Here is a 25,122-nt window from a genome sequence, read left to right as displayed (position 1 = left end):
ATTTAAAAAAGTGATTATGTATAAAATAAAATAATATTGCTAAGTTACTGTTTACAAACTTGCATTTATATATTTTTTGTTTCTTCTAAATTTTTGGCAACTGTTATATTTATACAAAATTCAAAAAATAAACGTAGTAATATTTCTGTTGCTTTAGTAGTATATTCTTATAATAAAAAAACAATGTGTTGTCATATCAACAAGAATTGTGTCATTGTTATTATTAAATATACCCTGAAATATTGTGATATTGTTTTGCCATATTGGTCACACCTAGTGTAAACACTTTGTTATGCTATTCTATTATTATATTAATTGTATTCTATTATTATGTCAGCGACGTTTAAAGGTCTCATAATGACAATGATAATATATATTTGTTTCGTTTAATATCGTAATAATTTCTGATAGAATATATTGTGACAGGTCTATTACTTGTATTAATTACTCAACCAAATGTCAGCTAGCTAGATTTGAAGTGAAAACTGCATTAATGTATCTGTAATGCTGTTTTTTTTAGATGAATATTAATATTTTAGGCTTAAATGATTCTCCACACTTCCTGCTTACGATGTTTTTGCGCAGTATGACGCTGATGAACATCACAGATGATCACAGCAGACCATCCTGCCTTATCATTTCTAATATAACCACAGATTAAAGCAGATTTGTATCAGTCAGGTAATGAAACTAACTTACCTCGCGGGCTATCTGACTCAGAGCATCATCCTCCGCCGTCAGCTTCTCCCTGTTGGGAATCCTCTTCCTTCCCGTGACCTGAGCGCTCATTTTATCTAATAATAACAGCTGTATTCTCCCAGAGAGCGAAGAAACCAGACCCAGGCCAGTTTAGAGTCCAGAGAATGATCTAACCCGCTGTAGAAGCGCAGGAGGATGGAGATAAAGAGCTGAAGAAGAGGTCTAGATCAAAGCCTGATGACCCATTTAATAGTTATAATGTTTCCATGTTTCCATCTGGATGCCCCTTGAAGCCTCATATCTGCTGTATAGGGTTACTACTGTAAATACAGATCACTGTAAATTATAATAACAATAAAAACAATATTTATATTATTATAAGCGTCCCTCACTGAGAACAACTCCGATGACAGCTCGTTAATCCGCCATAATAACGGAAGGCTGTTGATACAGCGTTATTCCGTGAAGCGCAGGAGCGGATCATGCTGATAAAAAGCTCCGTTTTCAGGCCGGAATCCCGATTTTCTCCTGGTTCTGTCGGTCTGGAGCAGCAGCGGTTCGGGCTGGACCGGTTCTGAAGCAGGAGAAGCGCTCAGACTGCGGTAAAGTTGGGTTTCCAGGCCGGAACAGAAGCAGAGCAGGAGCGGATCAGGAGCGGATCAGGAGCTCCAGGCTGAGGGCGCGTTCCGGGCTCCAGCCCAATGGCCTCTCCGGCAGCGCTGCGTGTGGATGCGGCTGGGGCTGGGAGAGGAGGCGGGGCTCCGGCAGCCCATCCTGCGCCTTATAATAGCACTGCTGCTCCCCTACCTATCTGAGATCTCACCATCCAGCTCCTACTGCAGACAGCAGCACGTTAACAAGGTCAATGCGTCTCATTTAACTCACTCTATAAAAGATAATTAGAGTAGATTAATACCATTATATCAATAAATAGTGAAACAAAACGAGAGAAACCGAGACAGAGACAAGTTTAAGATAAAAAAAACAAACAAAAAACATTAAAGTAACTTATCTTCTCTATTTATCAAAATGACGCTTAATCTGTGTCGCTTCCAAAACCTAAACAGAAGTCACCACATGAAGTCAACTGAATCAAATTCTATTCATTTTTTTTATTATAAAATAAAAAAAAAAAAAAAAAAAAAAAAACAACAATCACAATTTGCCCTCAAACAGCTCATCACTAAGGTTAGCTAACTGGCTGCTAAGGTTAGCTAGCTTGTCGCTAAGTTTAACTAGCTCATCACTTAAATTAGCTAGCTTGTCGCTAGGTTTAGGCAGCTCATCGCTAAGTTTAACTAGCTTGTGGCTAAGGTTAGCTAGCTCATCACTGAGGTTAGCTAGCTCATCAAAAATAACATTAAAATAACTTCAATTCAGTTAAATTTTTGGCATACAAGAACTACTCAACTAAGCAAAGAGAAAAAATACTTTAAGAAATGAAGGTCAGTCAATGCAAAAAGAAGAATTTCAAGAACTTTGAAAGTATCCTCAAGTGCAATCACCACAAAAAAAAAACATTAAAAACATTATCATGATGAAACTGGCACTCATCAGGGCTGCCCCAGGAAAGAATAGAAGAGCAAGAGTTCCCTCTGTTGTACAGGATTAGTTAATCAGAGAGAGCCTTAGAAACCGCAAGTTAACAGCTCCCCAGATAAAAAGAACCTATTTTTTGGTTTATTTTTTAAGTTACTACATGATTCCTTATGTGTTCCTACATATACTAATAGATCACTTCACTACACATTTACCATGTAGGAAAAAAATAAAATTAATCATTAATCATTAAATTAAAAGGTGTGGTTTACAGAAAAAGGCCAGAAGTATCAATACACCCAACCCTGTACACCACCTCCCCTCCCCTTCAGTCCCTCAGTTTAGTCATGACCTGTTCCCACCCTGAATTTAGGTCTCCCATCACACACAATGCTGCTAACGCTAAGCGTGTATTGTGAGTGAAGGGTGGGAGGGTGCGGGCTACAATGTGCTTCCTCTGAGATACGCAAGCTTTCCAAACTGCTGTCGATTAAGTTTTTAATCATAATCAGAAAGCTGAGCACACCTGGAGCAGAGTGCCACTTTCAAAAATCAATAAAATGATGGAAAATAGATAAATAAAGACAGGAGGAAGAAAAACAGCAGTCTTACCTGCATATATGGTTCTAACTTCCTGGCAGTTGCAAGTCTGTTGCTATATGGCTCCTAGCAACTTCCAGGTGGTTGTTGTGGTGTTGCTAATCAAATGCTAGATGGGGATACAGTGTGGCAAGGTGATTGCTTTGCCTAAGGCCATGATGTTGCTTGATGGTTGCTAAGCATATAAACTACTTGTGGTGTGTATGGTATGGTGGTTGCTTAGGTGTTGTCAAGTGGTTGCACTGGTACTGGTGCTTTGTGGTTCAGAAAATAGCAATGGCTTTCCAGGCGGTTGCTAAGCTATTCAAGGCATAGTTAAGTGGTTGCCCAGTGGTTTCTTTGGTGTTCCTAAGTAGTTGCTGTGGTGTACCAGGTGGTTGCTATGGTGTTGTTAATTGGGAATTAGACTGCTTTGACATTATAGTGGGTTACCATGATGTTGCTTAGTGATTTCCAGGACAGGATGTTGCTTGATAGTTTCTAGAATGTTAAAAGGCGATAGATAAACAGTTGTAATTGTATCCCAAGTAGTTTCTATGCTGTTATGCTGTTGCTAAGTGGTTGCGATGGTACCCAATGGTGGTTGGTTGGGTGTTTCTAGTGTATTTTATCATTTCAACATTTGAAGGGGGAGCAAATTATTTAGAAATGTATGGAAATATGTAAAAAGATCCAGGAAAAGGATGAGGAAATGAGGTTGTAAATAGCGTGCGGAAAGAAGCTCCTCCTCATTCTCGCTGTTTTGGCCTGAGGTCCTTCCTGGTCTTCTTTCAGCACAATTTGCTATAAATTGACTGCAGGTCTGAGAGCTCAATCAGGGAAATCCATACAATCAGAGCAATTTAAAGTCCCTCGGGCTTCTGAGGACATGCTGACTGTTTTATTATGTCGTCTCTTCACAGCAGGTCCATTGATCCCTCTGTGGTGGGACCTCCTGTTTCTCTCAGTCGGCCTTCAGGGAGCAAAAGCTCTTCCCTCACCAATACAGAGAAAGGAGCCCATTGTTGGGATGTCTGAGGTTCTTCCTGGTCTTGCTCCAGCACAATTTGCTATATATGGACTGCAGGTCAAAGAGCTCAATCCAGATGATGCACTCAGCTGATGGTACCACTCTCAGGAGAGGGGGATTTTATTTACAAGGAAATAAAACTTTAGCTTTTTTTTTCTAAATAAAAATTTAGCTACTTTTTTCTGACAACCTATTCCAATCTATTGAGATTCTATATGTAAATATGTACAATATCGATTATCCCATTTTGAAAATCACATTAAAACAGTAATTCTATTAATCACATGAACTTCCACACTAACCTCCCAGCAGGTACCTTCCTAGTTGGATCTTCTCTCCTGCTCAGAGCACTTAGCAAGTTCCACAAATGAACAAACAGGGATCTGAGTTGTGGATTTGTTGTGGATGAACTCGCTTGGCCTCCATAAAGCCCTGACTGTCCTCAGCTCCACTGATTACCTACAGGCTGAACTGAAACTGTGATCCAGAAACCATCACCCAACATCAAGCCCTGACCCCACTAATGCTCCTTCATTCTCTTCAATGGAAGCAAATCTCCTCAGCAATGTTCAAAATCTTGTGGAGAGCAAGTAAATAAATACAGATACTTCTGGAAAATTATACTTCCCAAAAACGAAGTTTTGCAGTTACACATTATTTTGTTTGTATTTCATATAGGTTAATGCAAAACTTGAAAAAATATTTTCAAAACTGTGGCTAAAGAACTTCAAGTATTTTATGCTTGTTTAAATCAATTTATTTTACATTTTGTAGATATGTCACAGAATCGAAATGTTTACAGAATAAAACTATCTTCATTTTACATAAATATGTACGTATAAATAGTAAAATTATAGAAACTGATCAGAGCTGATCATTTTCAAAGCAAATATTTTTCACTACATTTTATTTGTACACAGTAAAGTCACGTGTCACTGGTATAAATGTAACACTGGCTCCCTCTTCAGTCTTTACTGTGTAACTACAGCTCTGTCATCAAATTCATATTTTGGCTTTTTAACACATTTTCATTTTCTTTGTAATTGCATATGCACTCCTTCACATTTTGATAGTTATTTCTTCACAGTATATAACATAATAAAACTAAACTAAAAAAAATTAAATGAGAAGGGATGTGTCCAAATTTTTGACTGGTACTTTTGGTACCTTTGAAACACTTATAATTAGTAATTATTGATTATTATTACTTTTTATTTGCAGATGTGCCAAAGTAGGAGCACACACAATTTAGAGCTATATGATTTCTAAACTTGTATGAAATCAATATAAAAACAAAGGTTTAATTCAAAGATAAAACAAGCAGCTTTTATACTGAACAAGGTGCAAAAATAATCTTATTCCAACAGTTAAAATATGAAAATTTATGAGATTAGGAGGACCTCCGGCACAAATTACTAACCTTTGCTGTTTCGCGCTTGATGAGACTGTTGTTTTTTGCATCGCAAATAATGAAAAAATTAATTGAAATCCATACAGATTGAGACACATCTGTACAAATCTGAGTATAATTTAATTTCCATCCACCTCCAAATGTGGCTTATATCTAATTTGCAGTAATAAAAATGCAGTAATTCTATGGCTTTGATAAGATGTTACTGGTAACAGCAGATGTTACAATTATGCAATAAAAATATGAAGCAGACAAAGTACGAAAAAAACTCCAGTGTTACATTATTTTATTTAATCAACGTTCACTTAAACAACCGCAATCAAAAAAGTGTTTATTTGTTTGCAGTGAAGACCAGAATAAAATTAAATTCACCTTAATACATAATTCATTTGCTGTTTGTCAGTACTTTTTTCTAGTTAACTCGTGATGAGTTCAGCACAGCTGTTAACTGAAAGCCTGAATTCCAGGTGACTCTACATCATAAATCATCTAACAAGCGGTGCTATTTTTTGAAGAATCTAAAATCTAAAACATATTCTGGTTTGTTTAATTTTGTTTAGTTTTTCTCGTGTTAACTAAATAATTCCATGTGTTCTTCTTCATTGTTTGAGTTTTAATCTACAATGCAGGACAATAATACAAATAAAAAAAACAGTGACAAGTGAAAAATAAAAATTTAAAACCCAATTAATATAAAGCATTTTAGCAAGGTGCCACCAGGTGGTGGTGGAGAGTTTGGTCAAATCTGTCAGTCTAACATCTCCCATAGGTGTTCAGATGGTTTGAGATCTGATTTAATGTGTTTTTTACACAGTTTTGACAGTTTTACACTGGTTAAAATGATAACGTTATCTTATGCAGCTATTGTATAACAGTAATAGGTGTGAACAGCGCTCTTGACATCATGTTTTACAGTTGAAGTCAACTCAATAGTCTCATCAATACTTTTTTACATACATTTTTGTCACATATCATAGTAGTAACATTCAATACATCATGGAATAATTATGATAATCACACAATATACCTGTCGGATATTTTTTTTTTTCTTCTCATTAGTTTAAGCCTGTCTGTAGGCAATTTAAAAAAAATGCATTGTTGAAAATGGGTCAAAAATCATGATATCTCTAGATTAAATTAGGGATAAGCAAAATGGTTAAAGCTGTGTATTTATATCGTGATATCCATATTTCATTTAGAAATGGGCTCTGCTTGCAGCAATGTCTTGAGAAAACTTTCTTCTTTGTTGGATACTCGATGCCTGCAAACCCCGAAAAACACAATCAGAACAAAACAAAGGAAAGAAGATTGTTATAAGAGGAAATTTGATTATATAATGTTGATAACTTAACTAGTACACCATACTAGTTCCTTAGTTTCTACCTTTTTCTTGGCCTTCTCTATTGACATTCCCGAAGCACTAAGGGCAGCAATCTTGGTCTCAATGTCTGATACCTGCAGATCAATCATAACTTTAGTAGAAATCCTTTGCGTTTCATAAGAAACCATGCAAACACATTCATAGGAGTTATTACGTTATTACACACACATTTAAACACACAGCAGCACAAACCAAACTTTTACATTGAACAACTTGTAACTTGAGTTGTAAATGAGCTGCTGGAGCTCAGCAACGAGCAGCTCAGTTTCCTGAAACACTTTGGACACGTCCAGGTAGCTGCACCGTTAAAATAGCAATCCACCAAAGTCAGAACTCACCTGACTGTTAAAGGGAACGAGCAAAAGACACTCTGATTAGTTTATTTCACGTTACGCCCAAAATTGTTATTAACCACACCCATGTTTAATGAACAGAGTTAATACATGACTTTTGCACGTTTTGAGTTGAGCAAGGAGTACTTTTCCCGTCGTTACGATAGCAAAGACACCTTGAAACACCCTAAATTAAACTGCTTAAATAGGGTCCGTATCATTTGCACTTTCTTTGCATTAAAATGCTTATTAATCAGAGCTGCTTAGGGCAAAAACAAAAAAAGTAAATACAATAAGAAGGTTCTGTGCTCTGGGTTAATTTGTATTATGTCTCTTACCTCACTCTCTGTGCTCTGAACCTGGGCGGCGGCTACTTTTAGCTGGTCCTCAAGTTCGGACAGATCAGAGTCAACGTAATGATTCCTAGCACTTTGCTCAATCTTCCTCAACTTCCTCTCCGTAGTATAGGACTTTCCTGCAGTTAGATACACCTGCAAGAGATTATAATCAGACATTGAGTTTGAACAGCAGAAATAGTGCAAAACACAGAATAGTGCACGTGCTTTGGCTCAACACTTTCTCCTTAGCAATTACATTCAATTTCAAGGAATTAATTTAAGAAAAATATCGGATTTAAATGTTTTTAAAAGTTGTAAGTTCATTTAATTGATGCGTTTGTGTTATATGAATTGCTTTGCACAATAATTCTACTGTACATATTATAATCAGTTTAATAAATTGAAAATTGACTAGTATTTAATTTTACTTAAAATATATATATATATATATAATATAATAGAGTGAGCAGTTCAGCACACAGCAAACACAAGTCAGCAGCTCAGAAGATGATGCTTGCTCTTTCAGCCTACAACATCACGGCCAAGTAGTTCATAATGAATGTGATTTAGAACTTTTTTTTTTTTTGCTGTTTAGGAATGGTTTATGAAATGAAAGGTCAATATAAAATAAAAATAAAAAAACTACACACAGGCTCCCAATGCAAATAATTGGAGTTAATTGCATTCATTTGCTATACAGATTTTATTGTAGAATATTAGAGTACAGTCTTATTGTTTGTGTATTACAGACAGAAAACAGCATTCTTACAGTTTTTATCAACATTTTGTATCACTGGAGAAAATAATTCAGGTCTGAAAGGGTTAAAGTAGTTGAGTTATGCATGGGAATGTCCAATTTTACATAAAACATGCTTTTTTATTTAACTTTTTTAACAGGCCAGCATGTTTGTCAACTTTCTGCCTGATATTACACACTTAAATCTTAAAGATTTATATTTAAGCAATACATAAAAAGATTAAATATGTTTTATTTTTTATTGTAATTGTTATAGAAATGATAAATTGTATAAAATCATAAAATTGGCTCTTTCCTAAACTTTTATTTTAAAATCCAAACCTTTAGTTTCCATTATGTTTGTCTGGATTTTACTTTTACATTTTTTATTATTTGTTTTATTAAGTGGAGTAGAGAGAAAAAATGCAGCTTTTCCAAGTGTTCAGTAGGAGATTTCAAACCCTCAGATTTTCAGAATGTAAATAACCAATTTTTCTGCAGAAAAAAAGGCTTTTGTATATGGTACAAGGCATTTTAAGGGGTTAAACTAATACTTTTTTTTACAATAAAGGAAAACAACAGTTGACCAAATATCTAGTAGATGCACATAATGCCATGACTTTATGCTTTAAATCAGAAGTATCTGCGATCTTACATTTTCCTCAAGTTCCCTGTAAGAATCATCAGCTTTCTTTACGTCAGCAGCCGCTAACTGAGGTCTGTCATTAGGGTTTGAGGGGTTCAGCTCGGTCAGAGCGCTTTCTGTGGCATTAAGGGTTCTTAAAACCTGGGTTGTGATGTCGCAGAGAGCCGCTGCGGTGGATCTCTGAAAGCCATGTAGAGGAACAGCAATTAGCTGGGAGGAGAGGAGGCTGAGCTACTTGACATAGCAGAGCTGAAGCGCTAAATCAGGGCTATATCTCAGACTTCCTGATGCTAAAGTTACAGTGCACGAGCTGCCAGTGCTGCAGGTGCGCACCAGATAATTAACGCTGCTGACTGAGAGAGATAGCAGTGAGCGCCCTGGCACTAAAACACTGGTTTTAGCTTTTAGCTGTCTTAATGAGGAGGTTTTATACAGTTTTATAAAAGATGAAAGTACTTAAATAGCTTTTAACATATAAAAAAGTGTGAAAACACATAAAAAACCTTGGCAATAGCTGTAAAAAGTGCAGCATTTTAGAAGCTAAGTTACTTATTGGTGCTTCCAAACAAGTACCCAAATACACATTTTCAATACCAGCCAATACCAAACACTTCATGATTAACAATAACTTACAACCAGGAGGTGGCAACCTTGTAATAATAGTGTCAATGTGACCCTGTGTTCACACAAGTGAGCAACAACAAACCAGATTTGTTTAAATTCAATTCAGTTTTAATGTTCATGTTTCCATATCAACTTTTAAAACAATGCTGATCTCTCGTCAGCTTTCTGACAAGCATATCTTCGCTGTCCAATGAGAAACAAGTATCTTCACTTTTGTAAACTTTTAGTTTACTGTCCCTTAAATTGTGCCAAAATTTCTTAGTTAACGGACCAATAGAAATGCTTAAAAATGACCTGAAATAAACGATATGTAAATATGCCCCATATCATCCATTCTAAAGCATGTTTTCTTGTTGCTCTGTCGTCTGCTTATGTGAACTAAAATCAGCCATACCATTAAATCCCCAGTTAACATAATTTAAAAGATTTAAAATATTTGTTTTCCTATGTTGGTTACCTCATTATTTGATTATAGGTTATTTATTATATTTAAAGTAAAAAAAATCATATTTGCTATATTTATAATAGTCAATGCAAATGTTTTATACCTTAAAAAGACAAAGCTCTCAAGTACTAAACAAACACTTGACATAATGCCAGTTCTATTCAACTAAATGAAAATGTAATTAATTACATAATCAAGTAATTATTAATTACATAAAAAATATCTCCAGGGTATAAGGGTAAAATATTAATCCAATAATATTACCAGAAATATATAGAAGTAAAGAAAGAACTTACCTCAGCAGACTCCAGGTTTGGCCTGCAGGTGTTGGGTTCTGAGTGTGTGTGTGTGAAGGTGTGTGTGTGTGTGTGTGTTAAGGTGTGTGTGTGTTAAGGTGTGTGTGTGTGTGTGTGTGTGTGTGTGTTAAGGTGTGTGTGTGTTAAGGTGTGTGTGTGTGTGTGTGTGTGTTAAGGTGTGTGTGTGTTAAGGTGTGTGTGTGTGTGTGTGTTAAGGTGTGTGTGTGTTAAGGTGTGTGTGTGTGTGTGTGTGTGTGTGTGTGTTAAGGTGTGTGTGTGTTAAGGTGTGTGTGTGTTAAGGTGTGTGTGTGTGTGTGTGTTAAGGTGTGTGTGTGTTAAGGTGTGTGTGTGTGTGTGTGTTAAGGTGTGTGTGTGTGTGTGTGTTAAGGTGTGTGTGTGTTAAGGTGTGTGTGTGTGTGTGTTAAGGTGTGTGTGTGTTAAGGTGTGTGTGTGTTAAGGTGTGTGTGTGTTAAGGTGTGTGTGTGTGTGTGTGTGTGTGTGTGTGTTAAGGTGTGTGTGTGTGTGTGTTAAGGTGTGTGTGTGTTAAGGTGTGTGTGTGTTAAGGTGTGTGTGTGTTAAGGTGTGTGTGTGTGTGTGTTAAGGTGTGTGTGTGTTAAGGTGTGTGTGTGTGTGTGTTAAGGTGTGTGTGTGTTAAGGTGTGTGTGTGTTAAGGTGTGTGTGTGTTAAGGTGTGTGTGTGTGTGTTAAGGTGTGTGTGTGTGTGTGTGTGTTAAGGTGTGTGTGTGTTAAGGTGTGTGTGTGTGTGTGTGTGTGTGTTAAGGTGTGTGTGTGTGTGTGTGTGTGTGTGTTAAGGTGTGTGTGTGTTAAGGTGTGTGTGTGTGTGTGTTAAGGTGTGTGTGTGTTAAGGTGTGTGTGTGTGTGTTAAGGTGTGTGTGTGTGTGTGTGTTAAGGTGTGTGTGTGTGTTAAGGTGTGTGTGTGTGTTAAGGTGTGTGTGTGTTAAGGTGTGTGTGTGTTAAGGTGTGTGTGTGTGTGTGTGTGTGTGTTAAGGTGTGTGTGTGTGTGTTAAGGTGTGTGTGTGTTAAGGTGTGTGTGTGTTAAGGTGTGTGTGTGTTAAGGTGTGTGTGTGTGTGTGTTAAGGTGTGTGTGTGTGTGTTAAGGTGTGTGTGTGTGTGTGTGTGTTAAGGTGTGTGTGTGTTAAGGTGTGTGTGTGTGTGTGTGTGTGTGTTAAGGTGTGTGTGTGTGTGTGTGTGTGTGTGTGTTAAGGTGTGTGTGTGTTAAGGTGTGTGTGTGTGTGTGTTAAGGTGTGTGTGTGTTAAGGTGTGTGTGTGTGTGTTAAGGTGTGTGTGTGTGTGTGTGTTAAGGTGTGTGTGTGTGTTAAGGTGTGTGTGTGTGTTAAGGTGTGTGTGTGTTAAGGTGTGTGTGTGTTAAGGTGTGTGTGTGTGTGTGTGTGTGTGTTAAGGTGTGTGTGTGTGTGTTAAGGTGTGTGTGTGTTAAGGTGTGTGTGTGTTAAGGTGTGTGTGTGTTAAGGTGTGTGTGTGTTAAGGTGTGTGTGTGTGTGTGTGTTAAGGTGTGTGTGTGTTAAGGTGTGTGTGTGTGTGTGTGTTAAGGTGTGTGTGTGTTAAGGTGTGTGTGTGTTAAGGTGTGTGTGTGTGTGTGTGTTAAGGTGTGTGTGTGTTAAGGTGTGTGTGTGTTAAGGTGTGTGTGTTTTAAGGTGTGTGTGTTAAGGTGTGTGTGTGTTAAGGTGTGTGTGTGTTAAGGTGTGTGTGTTAAGGTGTGTGTGTGTTAAGGTGTGTGTGTGTGTGTGTGTGTGTGTGTGTGTGTGTTAAGGTGTGTGTGTGTTAAGGTGTGTGTGTGTGTTAAGGTGTGTGTGTTTTAAGGTGTGTGTGTTAAGGTGTGTGTGTTTGTGTGTAAGATCTTACCTTCTGGGCCTCAGTGGGCATCTCATCACTGGAGGAGCTTAATTCTGCATCCTGTATCACAGGAGCCGTCAGTCCTGGGTCGCCGTGGAGACCGCCTCTCACTGCAGACCCTTTATACTGAGGTGGTTTCTTGAGTTCATCCTCATCAGAAGACAGAGCCCTGTCACTCATCAGCTCATCCAGCTTCCTCTTCAGCTTCTCCTCCTCCTGCAGCTGACTCGAGGAGGGCGGGGCGGGCTGCACCAAACAAGAACTAAAATATTCAGTTTTTACACTTAAATATATATACACACCGATCTGAACATATAGAAGCATTTTATAGATCTATAATTACACACTGAGGATAATAATAATAAAGTATACTGAGAAACAGATACAGGAGTAATCTAATGCATTACTAATAATCAGATTAAAGTTACTTATCCAAGTCACTGTGCATGACTTTTGTGCCACTTAATTACTTTTAAAATCAAGTAATCCATAAAGTAACTAAGTTACTTTTTTTAAGGAGTAATTGGTAATCAGTAATCAGATTACTTTTTCAAAGTAACTATGCCATCACTGCATATTTGAACTGGGATGTTGATATTTTTAAGTTCTGATTAAGAATTGGTCATTTAAACATCTAATATCCTGCTCGGAAACTTGTGAAAACTTCACCAACCCCAATTATAGAATCCAAAATGGCGGCACTGCACATTATCAGTAGTAAAAGCAGTAGTATTACACAGTTTACGATCATTTCTCTCTATTTGTACCTCATTAAATCAGTTGTATCTATCTATTTTGTACATATTGAATTCTTTTTTTTATCTATATATCTATTAATAACAGCTCTTTGGGTGTAAAAACTGGATCGTGAGATCACAATTTCGTTGCACCTCATGTACCACATGTGATGCGAATGACAATAAAATCTCCTTGAATCCTTGTACACATAGTACTGTCCAACTTCTATTTGCGGAAATGTTCCCATAGTGTTTGGAGATCAACTTGTATCACTAACAATGTTAATCTGGGACAATGTTAGACATATTTTGATTTAATTTGCAATAAAACACTGAAAAAATGGCTAATGGCTAATTGTTTTATGAAAATGTACAATGCACTACTGGTGTGAAGTCATGCCCAGCTCTGATACCCAACTTCTGAGTTAAATGAAGTGCACTATTAGTTCTTAGGCTTTAAGAAGAATTTTCTAATGGTATTTTTAGGATTTTTAGGACTAGTTTTTGTGTTATTATTGTATAATGACTCTACCTGATCATGAGGCACGGTCATCTTCTCCTCCAGACGGTTCAGGAGACTCTCGATGGCGTACATCCTCTTGTTCAGCTCATTAATCTGCATTCAAGCATTAGATACACAGAGTTTACAAAACAAAACAGCTCTTGTTAAAGAGCACAGTGGGGTTCAGAGAGCGGGAAGCCAATTAGCTTCATATTTAACACTTAAACCATCTGACAGATGTGAATTTAAAACATGCACGTCATTATTTAGTCCTGATTTTAAACTCTTTGTTAAAATCTTTGTTAAAGTCATAATCTTTACTCCCTGAGGTTCTAAAATCATGAATTTAACGCATGAATTTAATGCATGCTAAAGAACAGCGCCCCCTGTAGGCGTACCGGGGGAGCGTTCTGCTGGATGTTCTCCTGAGAGGAAGTGCGACTGCGGCGGCGCGAGGGGAGCTGATAGACGGGATAGCGAAACCCGTCCTCCTCCTCAGAGGTGTCCAGGTAGTGAGAGCGCTGAGGCAAAGAGGAGTTTATCTTCGACAGAGACCGAGCTCGAACCATCCTGTTCTCCAAGTGTCCATCATCTACACAAGAGGAGAAGTTTATCATACCATCGCGTTTCATTATAGACTTTTAGACTAGTGTTACTGAGCTCTACTAAAGCCTGAGTAGACTGATAAATCACTGTACTGATCAGTTATTTAATAATATCAGTGTTACTAAACTCTACTAAAGCATGAGTAGACTGATAAATGACTTCACGGATTAGTTATGTATTAATCTCAGTGATACTGAGCTCTACTAAAGACTGAGTAGACTGATAAATGAATGTGCTGAACCTGGTCGTGAAAACCGGTCCAGACTCTTCCTGCGGTTCATACGATGAGGAGGAGGATGATGATGATGATACATGTCAGGGGTATATTCAAAATCATTCCTCGACATTCCACGATCGTCTGGGTAATACTGAAAGAGACCAGATTTGTTAATTTAGTAAATTAAATATTGTCTGAAATGTTTAAGTGAATTAAAGAACTCTTGCCTGCATAGACTGCCGTCGCGAGTGGCTTCCGTATTCGTCCATTTCCAGATCCATGGGGTGAACAGAGAGCAGACGCTTCGTCTTTCTCATCTTAATAACATCAAAACACGATAAAATTTAGTGTTTAAAGCAGAGGATTCACTATATGAACTGAAAAAAGAGAGATTTTTACCTGCTTATAGCGCTGAGCTTCTGTTGCATCCATATGATCTTCATCATGGCCATTGTAATGATCTACACAGAAATACAGGAATCATTTAACCCTTTCAGACCAGATCATGTGTTTTCATATTATTTCAAAGGTTTTGTTGCACATAACTCTAATTGAGACCAGGTGTTATTTAGAATAGACTATAAACGAGCCAAAGACAAAGTGTATGAGCCAATGAAACTATAGCTTAGCCCCGCCCACTGTACTAGAAAAAAAAACATTAAAAAAGCTCAATTTCTACTAATTGTATGTAATTTAGAACACTTTTTTATATTTATATTATTTTAGTGTTCAAAAAGGTCAATATCAAATATAAAATAAAAAATATTTACTTATTTTAGTTAATTGGATTTAATGTTAATATGGATTTTATATTATAATATTAGAGTCTTCCTTTTATTATTATTATTATTATTATTATTATTATTATTATTATTAATTTATAAAATAAATGTAACACTGGCACATAATTCAAGACTAAAATGGTTAATATGTTTGAGTGGTAAAGCAATAATTCACTAATCTTTATTGTGATAAATTGACAAAATTCACTTTTTCCTGTAAAAAATACCTTGAAAGAATATGGATGAGTATTGTTTTATAGTATATTGTGTTAGTTCTGATTAAATAAATAATCAGTATATTTTTAATATGTTATCAAGTTTTACTTTATGATCTTTGTTAATATGTGTTTGTGTGATTTAAGTGATTTTATATATAACCATGGTTAAAAAATATATATGTGCTGTGTTATCTTACCTAAGATAGGGTTTAATGTCTTTATTTCTGAGTTGGTATAAAAACAGTACATTTATTTAATTGTCTGAGATATGTGAGATATAACTTCACAGTGCTGAAACCTATGGTGCCTGTTTTAAATGTAAAACATGCTGTATATCTGTATTCAGGGGCGTGTATAGAAAAATATTTATGGGGTGGAAGGAGGGGGGCAGGAATTTTTGAGGGGTGGCAACATACGTCAGTGTCAGTGTGTGTGTGTGTGTGTGTTCAGCCCGAGTGCTAGTTTTAGCCTGTTAGCTTATTATCTCTCGTTTGCAGCCGATAGCAACTATTGCAAATTTTCAGCCAAACGCTACAATATTTTTTATTAAGGAAAATTTTATTTTATATTTATTTCATAAAAATTTCCTGCAGTTACTGCTAGAGATTCGCTTTTGTAAATGTCAAATTGGCCATAATAACGTTTCTTTTCATTCTATGCCACCCTGGTAGATCTTCCCATGTTTGTATGGCATAGGATACTGTATATATGATTTAATATAATAATTCTATGTGTTGTTTATACTCCTGATCGGGATAGACCAACACTGACAGTAAACTGAGCAGTTTATTTTGAGAGAGCAGGTCAGGACTTGCCATGTTCACACATTGTGCAACCACTGCCTGTTATTTTCTCATTTGTGTTTGTGTCTTAAATAAAATATTAAAATGAAATATTCTGATATATATTTAAAAGTAGAAGTTCTTTCTTTTCTTTAGAGAAATTACAGATGAAGTCAGAGAGCGGTGAGTACTGTTTCTACACCCTCAAATAAAGACTCTTAGAAACTGGAGAAAGAAATACTGCTACAGGAAGACATCTGGCTGACCCACATGGAAACAGCAGCTTTAGCCTTTAGCTCAGATTAACATGATTAATAAGGACTGAGTCTCAGTTTTAGGTTTAAGAATCAGTATTTTTGCTATGTTGCTGAAAACACACTCTCCACAAAAGCTCAGCTGATGCCGTCTGGCAGCAGCGTCTCACTGTTACCCAACAACTGCTGTTAGATTTATATCTCAGGAACACAAGTCGTCTGTTTGTCAACTCACTGCGGACGTCTGGCATGCTTTGTGTGTCGTCGTCACGGCGACCTGCACAAACAAAGGAGAATAATGTGGACGTTAATCCGGAGTTATCCGGGATCAGCAGAGGCTGAAGAACCCTGACGTTAACATTTCATACCAGCAGGCCAGAGCTACACAACACTACACAACTACTACACACAGGTCCTGTTACTCAGCTGCTGGATACGACTATTATAATATAGCAGAGATTCTGTTTTATTGGGGTTATATGTTTTAATAATGACACAGATATCACACTTCAGTCATAGAATAAAAATACATATCTGTTTATCCCATTTTCTCCCCAGTGTACAAGGTCAGGTACCCAACCCACTCATTAGAACCCCCCCTATCACTAGTGATGCTCCAACACCAGGAGGTGGTAGTAAAGACCAGCACACACCTCCTCCGATACATGTGAAGCCAGACTCCGCCTCTTTTAGAACTGCTGCTGATGCTGTAGCATTGCCGAGTAGCATCACAGCGCTAAAATACAATATCTTAGCCCCACCCACTGCACTGAAAAAAGCAAGCACTAGAGCCAATTGTATGTCATTCAGAACATTATTTTGCATGTTTATTTTAGTGTTTAGGGATGGCTTTTTTAAAATAAAAGTGTTAAGCACAGGCTTTAATGTTAATATACATTTTATATTATAATATTAAAGTCTTTCTTTGTGTGCAGCTGAACGGGTTAATAATGTATTGTACTTTGTAACCTTTATTTTTTATTATTAAAAAAAAAATACAAGCCTTTTAGCCTTTTAGTCTTTTAAGCCTTTCTTACAGCCCCATCCTTCATTTTTCATTTCTCTACAACGCAGATCATTATAGCAGACACAGTCGTCACAAACAACCTTAACAAATCCTGTTCAGACCCCAGAACAGCATGTGATCTGCAGATACGTCCCTCCGGCTCTAACAGATCAACAGAGACTCTCTGACCCACAATCCTGCTTAAAGTGAAGAACAGCAGAAGCTCAGCATCGACTGGAAGCTCTTCATCTTCAGTGGTTAAAAGAGCTTCTAAAACTCTTCAGATTTACGTGACTTATGGCTGAAACTCTTTACTACATGTTGAACAAGTATGAAATCACACGTCTTCCAGAGCTTGTCGTCTGCAGGTAGAGTCAGATACTGATTCTCTCCTGAATAAAAGACGCTCCTCCTCAGCGTCCTCAGTTTTAAAGTGTGGTGTGTGTCTTGTTCCCATGGAACAGGATGATGATAACGCGTGTGATAAGGCGTGTTGAAGTAACAGGTCATTATAACACATCACAGGCTATCAGAGCAGCTTTAAATAGACGTACCCTCTTCGTTTAATCTCTTGTAGAGGGACCGCATCACCTTGGCGCTGCCAAAGCGTTTGAAGCGGGAGCGCATGTTGTCGTGGTACCACCCGAGAGTTCCGATTTTCAGGACCCTGTAAAAAAAAGAAGTAGTATAATCACAAATAAAGCTTAGAAAAAGTTGGGACAGTATGAAAAATGGTAATAAAAATAAAATACAGAGTTAAAAAGCCAAAAAAAATCATGTTTTGTCCAATCAGCTTAATTTTATTAGTGCTAAATTGTTCTAAAATGTGATACTTTGACCCATTTTTTTTATGCAAACACACCTTAAAGGAGAAATCTGGTGTGAAATGGATTGATGAAATGGGCATAGAGTTACCCATGCAAAGAAATTGCTGTTTTAACACAAAAAAACCAAGTTAAATGTAGTAGCTACACACTTCATTGGTAGAATTTCAATCAGGAGTACACAAAGGATACACCCTCATTTTCAATGCAGCCGAGCATTTTTACAGCTTTTTTACAGGAATTGAAGGAATTTAAATTCATAAAAAAATGCAATGCAAATTAAAATCAAGTATTTAATCAGATTAAGCCAAAATAAGAAACTTCATAAATAAAAAAATAACATTAAAATTTAAATATAACTAAAACACTACAAATAAACAAACAATTATGATTTAATTAGAAAGAAATAAAATTATCCAGATTTAAAGGATAAATCTACAGAGTAAAATATAAAGCAGTCAAGTAAAATAGTATACTGTAAAATACTATAAAAAACAACAAACGCAAATAAAAAAAATAAATGTAAAAAAATGAACAAAAAAATTATTTTAAAGAAAGTAAATGTTAGAGATAAAATTAAAACATTAAAAAAAGAGTAAAAAAAATCAATAAATGAGTGAAATAAATAATATAAAGTAAAACAAGAACACTGTTTAAAAGCAGTGTTTCAGGCACAGCAGGTTCACTGGGCTGAAAATAAACCAGCAACCAAAAATATCTCCCCTGCAAACCTTGTGTTCAAAACCTTGACCTCTGACCTAAAGGCTAAAGGCTAAAGGCTAAAGGACAACTAATAAAATGTGTAAAGGTTTGGACACACCTTCTCATTCAATGTTTTTTTAATTTTTTCTTACATAAATGACATAAACTAATAGTAAAGTGATCTATCAGATTATGAAGGAACACATAAGGAATCATGGAGTAACTTAAAAACAGTGTTAAACAAACCAAAATACTCTGTGAAGAAACATTTAGAAGCTTTTATCTGAGGCTGGTAACTTAACCTGTACAACAGAGGAAACTCTTGTTCTTCTAATATTTCCTGGGATGGTCCTGATGAGTGCCAGTTTCATCATCTTAACATTTTTGATGTTTTTTTTTTCCAATCTGAACTTGAGGATACTTTTAAAGTTTCGGATTGACTGACCTTCTTTTTTTCTTTATTTAGTTGAGTAGTTGTTTCTTCTCATAATCTGGATTCGAACATTACTCAAATATTCACTATTCACTGTATACCTGTAACTCTACCTCTTCACTACTTTACTTTAACTGATGCTCTCAAACTTTACATTAAGAGACAAGAAATTCAAGTAATTAACTCTTGATGAGTTCAGCACAGCTGTTAACTGAAAGCCTGAATTCTGTTAACTGTTAAAATGCCAAAATGTGTAAAGCTGATCACCTAAGCAAGAGGAGCTACTTTTTAAGAATGTAAAATATAAAACATAATCTGTTTTTTTTGTTTAATAAATAATTGCATATGATTTTCCTCATAGTTTAGATGTTGTTAATATTAGTCTAAAATGTAAAATATCCTGTAAACTCTCACCGGGACATTCGGCAGGGGTCACAGACCCAGCCCCGCTCTTTCTTGTTGTATTTGCTGCAGGTTTTGCAGGTGTACAGGTGGCAGTCCAGACACTGGCGTTTACTGTTCACCAGGAACTTGAAGGGCTGCAGGCAGTGGATGCAGTGAGAATCAGCCAGGTTAGACTGAGAGCCCAGCAGCTCTCGCTTAGTGTCCTCCTTTTCTATCTTAGTCCTCAGAGCACTGGAGAAAAATCAGCACAAATAACCCAAAAATAATCAGAGTGATCAGAGTTTATAAATATGATATGATCATTTTATACTGAAATATGTATATATGATGAATTTCCTCAACACTGAACAATATTACATTTTTCATTATAGGTTTTAAACTCCAGTTATAAACATCCAGCAACAGCTCACCAACCAATCAACACTCATTACTGTATAAAACACATTTTCTTTTAAAAAACTAAAATATATAGGTATGCTTTCTTTGCTGTTTTTGAAAAATACATTATTCTGCTTTCTTAAATAAAAGAAAAATTATTAACAAGCAGTTAGGAGCTTTTTTAAATTAAATTTTTGTTCATGTTTCCTCTAGAGCTCTCTCTAGTGGTTAACAGTAATTTCCTGATATTGTATAAAAGAGGAATATAAAGTGGTTAGACTTTTTATTAACATTTTGCTCTGGTCATTGCTGAAAATATGTGTTTTGGGCCTGTGGTTCAAACCTGGCTTTATTTCTCTTTCTAAGCGACCTTATTAGCTGTAGGTACACCCTACTGTTGACTCCCAGTCGACGACTGAGTCAGATATTAAATGCGCTAGATATCTGCCAGACTTCAGCAACTAATGGGCCAAAATCATGTAGTGTGAACCTGGATTTACAGATCTAGACTACATTTTGGAACAGTTTTCAGTCTCAGGATGCTTTACGTCATCTCTAAAACTCGATATTTATCCAGTTTTATAAAGCTGACACTGAAAAAGCTGCCGTACGGAGCCGTGTGGAAGGAGGAATCTCGTTCAGACATGAGCGAATGGAGAAGCGATATCTGAACAGAGGCGTCTTTGTGATGAAGGAGAGAATAGTTCTCACAGCGTCTTGTTTTCCCAGGCAGAGCGATGGAGTGATCTGGCCTTGTGACTTTACCATGATCATCATAATGGGACCTGCCTCACAACATGTGGCTCCTCACCCTCACATTCCTCCAACCCCAACACTTTCTATAGAAAGAACCTCACCAGACTGCTGCTCCTCAGGGGTCTAAAGACTCTAATTATAGAATTAACTGGTCAGTATGTGGATCAAGAGTTTGGTAAATGGAAACGACACACTGTGAACCTCAAACACTGTTGTATCTTGATTAAAATATATTTTAAACAAACAAAGCTGAGCTGTAAAATGAGTCTAACTTAACCAAAACTCTGAAACTTATATGATTTGTAACCCATTAGGCTAATTACTCAACCCACACATTAGGACTTCCCCTATCACTAGTGATGCTCCAACACACCAGGAGGGTGAAGAAGACTAGCACACGCCTCCTCCGATACATGTGAAGTCAGACTCCGCCTCTTTTTGAGCTGCTGCTGATGCTGTAGCATTGCTGAGTAGCATCACAGCGCTAATACTCGGAGGAAAGCGCAGCGACTCTGTGGGTTCTGATACATCAGCTCACAGATGCAGCCTTGTGCTGATCCACCTTCACCCTAGGAGTGATGAGAGGAAAGAGAGCCATCTACTGTACTGTACCCACCCAGAGAGAGCAAGGACAATGGTGCTCTCTCAGGGCTCCGGCAGCTGATGGCAAGCTGCACGACTGGGATTCGAACCAGCGATCTCCTGATCGTTGTGGCAGTGTTTTAGAAATATAACTGTGCTCCTGTGAGCTGCTGCAGTGACACAAATCAACCAATCAGAGCAGAGATTTTAATTTGCTTTACTTGCACCTTTAAGTGTAATGACTAGCACATTTTATAATTAGAAAGGGAGAAAAAAAAATATTTTTAGACAAAGTTAAAGTTTATTACTGAAACTATTTATTATTTATTCATATTTTATTCATTTTTCTCTATTAGTAAATATGTAGTTTAAAGACTGTTATGTAAAATAAATGAGTGAAACTAGACAATGTGCTTATTGCATATTAATGTGTTTATTTTAGGTTTATTGCCTATTAATACAGCTGGCAATGAAATTAAACTACACCTGACCTCCAGTCACACAAATACAACAATTTAAACATTTACATTTACATAAAACTACATAGAAAATATAGTATTTAGAATTATATAGAATATTTTATAATTTTTTTCTGTATTAGTAGACGGTTTAAGGACTGTTATGTAAAATAATGTTATGTTATAGTACTTTACATTAGCTGTAATATAATTTAAATAAACATTAAATCAGATATATTCAGTGATGTGTTTACGGCTCACCCCAGCCTCTCCTCCTCCTTCTTCCTCAGATCGAAATCTCTCTGGATCACCTCCCACACATGCTTCGCCTCCTCGTCCGTCAGTCTGGACAGGTCCAGTTTCTTATCCATGCTGGAGCTGCAGAGAGCCTGAGCTCCTCAGTGCAGGAGATCTGAATAAAACAGTAACAGTAACTTAAAAGCTATTTCTATTTTCCGCTTTCAGATTAAATCTAAAACGCATTCCCTTCAAACATATTGCATAACAGCCTTTTGAGGGCGGGGCACGACCTAATGTTGGGTAAAATTTAATATTTACTTAATATGTGACATATAAGAATCTACAACAGTCTGTTTTTTTAGTAATGTCCAAGTACAGAACTTATATATTAAAATTAATCACTTAAACTAGTTCTAGTTTTATTATCTTAACACTATTATTATCTTTTATTATCTTAACACTAGTTTACTTACTTAATGTAGAAAGACAAAATGTTGTTTTTTTAGACTAATTGACTAATTGACATATTAAAGCTTATTTTTATTACTTAAAATAGTCCTAATTTTATTATCTTTTAGTACATAGTTGCAGGTCTCTTATGTGGAAATCATAAATACTGAAAATCAGCCAATATGTTCAACAAACACTTTGTTACGACATTGTTATACAAATGAACAGGCATACTTTAACACTGTAAATGGGATTGTATTTATTGTTATGCTTTATGCAGCTTTAAGTGTTTTTCTAGTGTTTTCTGCTTATTGAAGTTTAGTAAAATTAAGAAGACTTATCCATGATATCTGTGTAAAAATGTGTTTAGAAACAAACAACCAAAAAATACATGTTAAATTTCAGTAAAAGTCAGTGTAAAACTCATTTCTAAGCATATATTACTATTTATCATGAAATAAAAAATAGGCAAAGAAAAACATTTTTGAATTAAAAATCAAATTAACAGCTTAATATAAGCGAGACTTTGAGAGCGGGGCACAAGCTAATGTGGAGTAAATATGCACTTTGCATTATATAATATGTATCGTAACACTTTTTATAGAGTTTGCGATGATCTTATCTTTTTTTGTCCAATAATGTCCAGATGAGACACTTTGGATTATTTATTTATTTTATATTGAGCTTTATTTATTCATATTTCCATAGTTATTCTCTGTTTGTACACAGTTATATCACTGTTATATCACTGTAAACCACTTTAAACAAACAACCTTTCATAAATTAATAAGTCAGATCAGAAATATATCTAAATTAAATAATGTAACGGTGTATAAATGATTAATGAATCCTCTGATTGCGCTTTAACTGCTTGCAGTAAATGGTTAAATCATTGTGCATGCATTACATTAAACATAAATAATAAAAACATAACAGCAAAAACACTGCGTCTGCAGATATGCTAATGATCTCTCTGATCAATATAGTATTGATTAGATGTTGATCTTTAGAGCTGCGCATATTTTAATATGATTTAATGATTACTGCAGAGTTCAGAACCTGAAACACGAAACATGAATCCATCCTGACAGCATCTATTAAAGCTCTGAAGCAGCCGTAAGCCAATCAGTGATCTGTGTGACTCTGAGCGTGCAAAATATTTAAAAAAAGCAAAATTCTAAATTTGGTAAATAAGTGAACTGAACTTCAGTCAATCCTTTCTTTTAGTAAACTTCACTTCATTTCTGCATATAATATTATCTAATTACAATTACTTAATTTATACAATATTACTCAATATAATTTATGATACATAATATATTATAATTTCTGAAATTAAAATATTTTTCGTTAAAACACACATATTACACTGTCTCAACACATGGATGCATTTAATACATTCTTTATACTAGTAAACTAAAATATAAGAATGTATTACATGCCGTCCATGTGAGACAGTGAGTCTTGGTCTGTTTATAAAATAAATCTTTGAGATTATGTACATTTTTGAATGTGTGTTTTAACTAAAAATATATAAATTTCTGTAATACTGTATAAATTGAGTAATTGTAATTAGGTAATATTGTATGCAGAAATGAAGTAAAGTTTATTAGAAGAAAGGATTGACTGAAGTTCAGTTCACTTATTTACTCTGTGTAACTCTATTTAAGTCTTGAAACTGAGTTGAAGTTACTTAAATTTATCTGAAATTAAATTTACTTTTAAAAAAATTAAATGCAGAAAGTTGCGAAACTTTTTTAAACGTTTTTTTTGCACCATTTTTTCAGTATATTACGCAGCAGGTGATGTTACCTGTGGAGATCCGTCCCGTGTGGAGAAGCGATGCTGCTGGAAGCTGTGGTGATGTGGTGGTGATGTGGTGGTGATGTATCTCAGGAGAAGCTGAAATGCTGCGTCTGGGTTCATCACATGCTTATATTTCTAAAGAAAAGGCGGAGAACAGCCTTCCTCCAGCCTCCCAGCCTCCAGTCAATGGAGCTCTTATTTATCACAGCCAGAGGATATTCTCATTCCTCCACCATCTACAGAAGAACAGACCATTGTGGAGAAAATCACACACTCCCACCACTCTCTACAGCACTGAGCCTTAAGTCTACAATAGTGAATTAAACATTTATACCATCTCTTCTTTCTTCTCCTTTAATTAGTAATAAATAACTAATATTTATAATGATATAAAAAAAAAACTTTTAAACAAATAATGCATTTACATCTAGGGTATAACTGTGACCGATTTAACATTGCATAACACTGATCAAACGTTATATGTTATAATTTTTATAAAAGTTTACTTTTAAAGTCAAAGTTTTCCCTTCCAGGAATGTAATATACAGTATTAGCATGTATCAAACTACTTTTATGGAGATGCACTACGGAGATTTCATTTTCCAGCAGGATTTGTGGCACACTGACCACACTACCAAAAGTAATAATTGGTTTCATTGGCTGTAAACCAAAATAATCATCAACAGTAAAAGAAATAAACGCTTAAAATAGATCAGTCTGTGTGTAATACATCTATATATATGTAATATATGAGTTTCACATTTTGAAACAACTTTGTTTTAGTGATATAATTATTTGTTTTAGATGCATCTGTATGTACATATGAGATTTTCATATATAAATATACATCCGAATGAACTAAAACATATACTGTATGTATATACTGTACATTGTGTATGCAAACTACTGTATATATATGAAACCTATTTAAAATTGGCATAAACAGTATACACTATCTGCCCCATAAAAGTAGTATGGTCCTGCAGGTGAAATACATGTTTTGGGATATATATCACATATACATGTATGTCTGTCCCATAAAAAAAAATATGTATGG

General features: G+C 35.8%; 2 protein-coding genes across 16 annotated transcripts in view; both read right to left on the bottom strand.

Moving 5' to 3' along the window:
• lrrfip1b (leucine rich repeat (in FLII) interacting protein 1b) overlaps window positions 1-1,466 on the bottom strand; it is a 53,108-nt gene extending 51,642 nt beyond the window's left edge. For 4 of the 13 annotated variants that reach the window (XM_022675318.2, XM_022675325.2, XM_022675322.2 and 1 more), the window contains exon 1: window positions 700-1,458. In XM_022675318.2, coding sequence (XP_022531039.2) covers window positions 700-789 — 90 coding nt within the window. In that variant the 5' untranslated portion in view covers window positions 790-1,458. Of the gene's footprint in view, window positions 1-699 lie in introns of all 13 variants that reach the window. The other 9 variants (XM_022675315.2, XM_022675317.2, XM_022675320.2 and 6 more) reach the window with 6 other exon arrangements.
• Window positions 1,467-5,543: 4,077 nt separating this feature from the next.
• Window positions 5,544-24,148, bottom strand: mlpha (melanophilin a). Of its 3 annotated transcripts, XM_007258478.4 has the most exons (15): window positions 24,072-24,148; window positions 21,831-21,981; window positions 19,405-19,626; window positions 17,586-17,698; window positions 16,261-16,302; window positions 14,389-14,450; window positions 14,217-14,306; window positions 14,014-14,140; window positions 13,565-13,758; window positions 13,197-13,280; window positions 11,937-12,173; window positions 8,701-8,871; window positions 7,310-7,462; window positions 6,642-6,713; window positions 5,544-6,519 (listed from the first exon to the last, which is right to left on the bottom strand). In XM_007258478.4, exons 2-15 carry the CDS (start codon window positions 21,938-21,940, stop codon window positions 6,454-6,456), a joined length of 1,743 nt encoding a protein of 580 aa, XP_007258540.3. In that variant the 5' UTR covers window positions 21,941-21,981; window positions 24,072-24,148; the 3' UTR covers window positions 5,544-6,453. The 3 variants fall into 3 exon arrangements, with proteins under 3 accessions (XP_007258540.3, XP_007258541.3, XP_049335786.1); XM_007258479.4 differs by lacking the exon at window positions 8,701-8,871; XM_049479829.1 differs by lacking the exons at window positions 17,586-17,698; window positions 19,405-19,626; window positions 21,831-21,981; window positions 24,072-24,148 and adding an exon at window positions 17,133-17,422.
• Window positions 24,149-25,122: the final 974 nt, after the last annotated feature.

The sequence above is a fragment of the Astyanax mexicanus genome, chromosome 5, assembly GCF_023375975.1.
Source record: "Astyanax mexicanus isolate ESR-SI-001 chromosome 5, AstMex3_surface, whole genome shotgun sequence".
In the NCBI taxonomy this organism is placed as follows: Eukaryota; Metazoa; Chordata; class Actinopteri; order Characiformes; family Acestrorhamphidae; genus Astyanax; species Astyanax mexicanus.
Note: the sequence above shows the minus strand (reverse complement) of the source record. Positions and strands in the feature narration are given on the sequence as shown.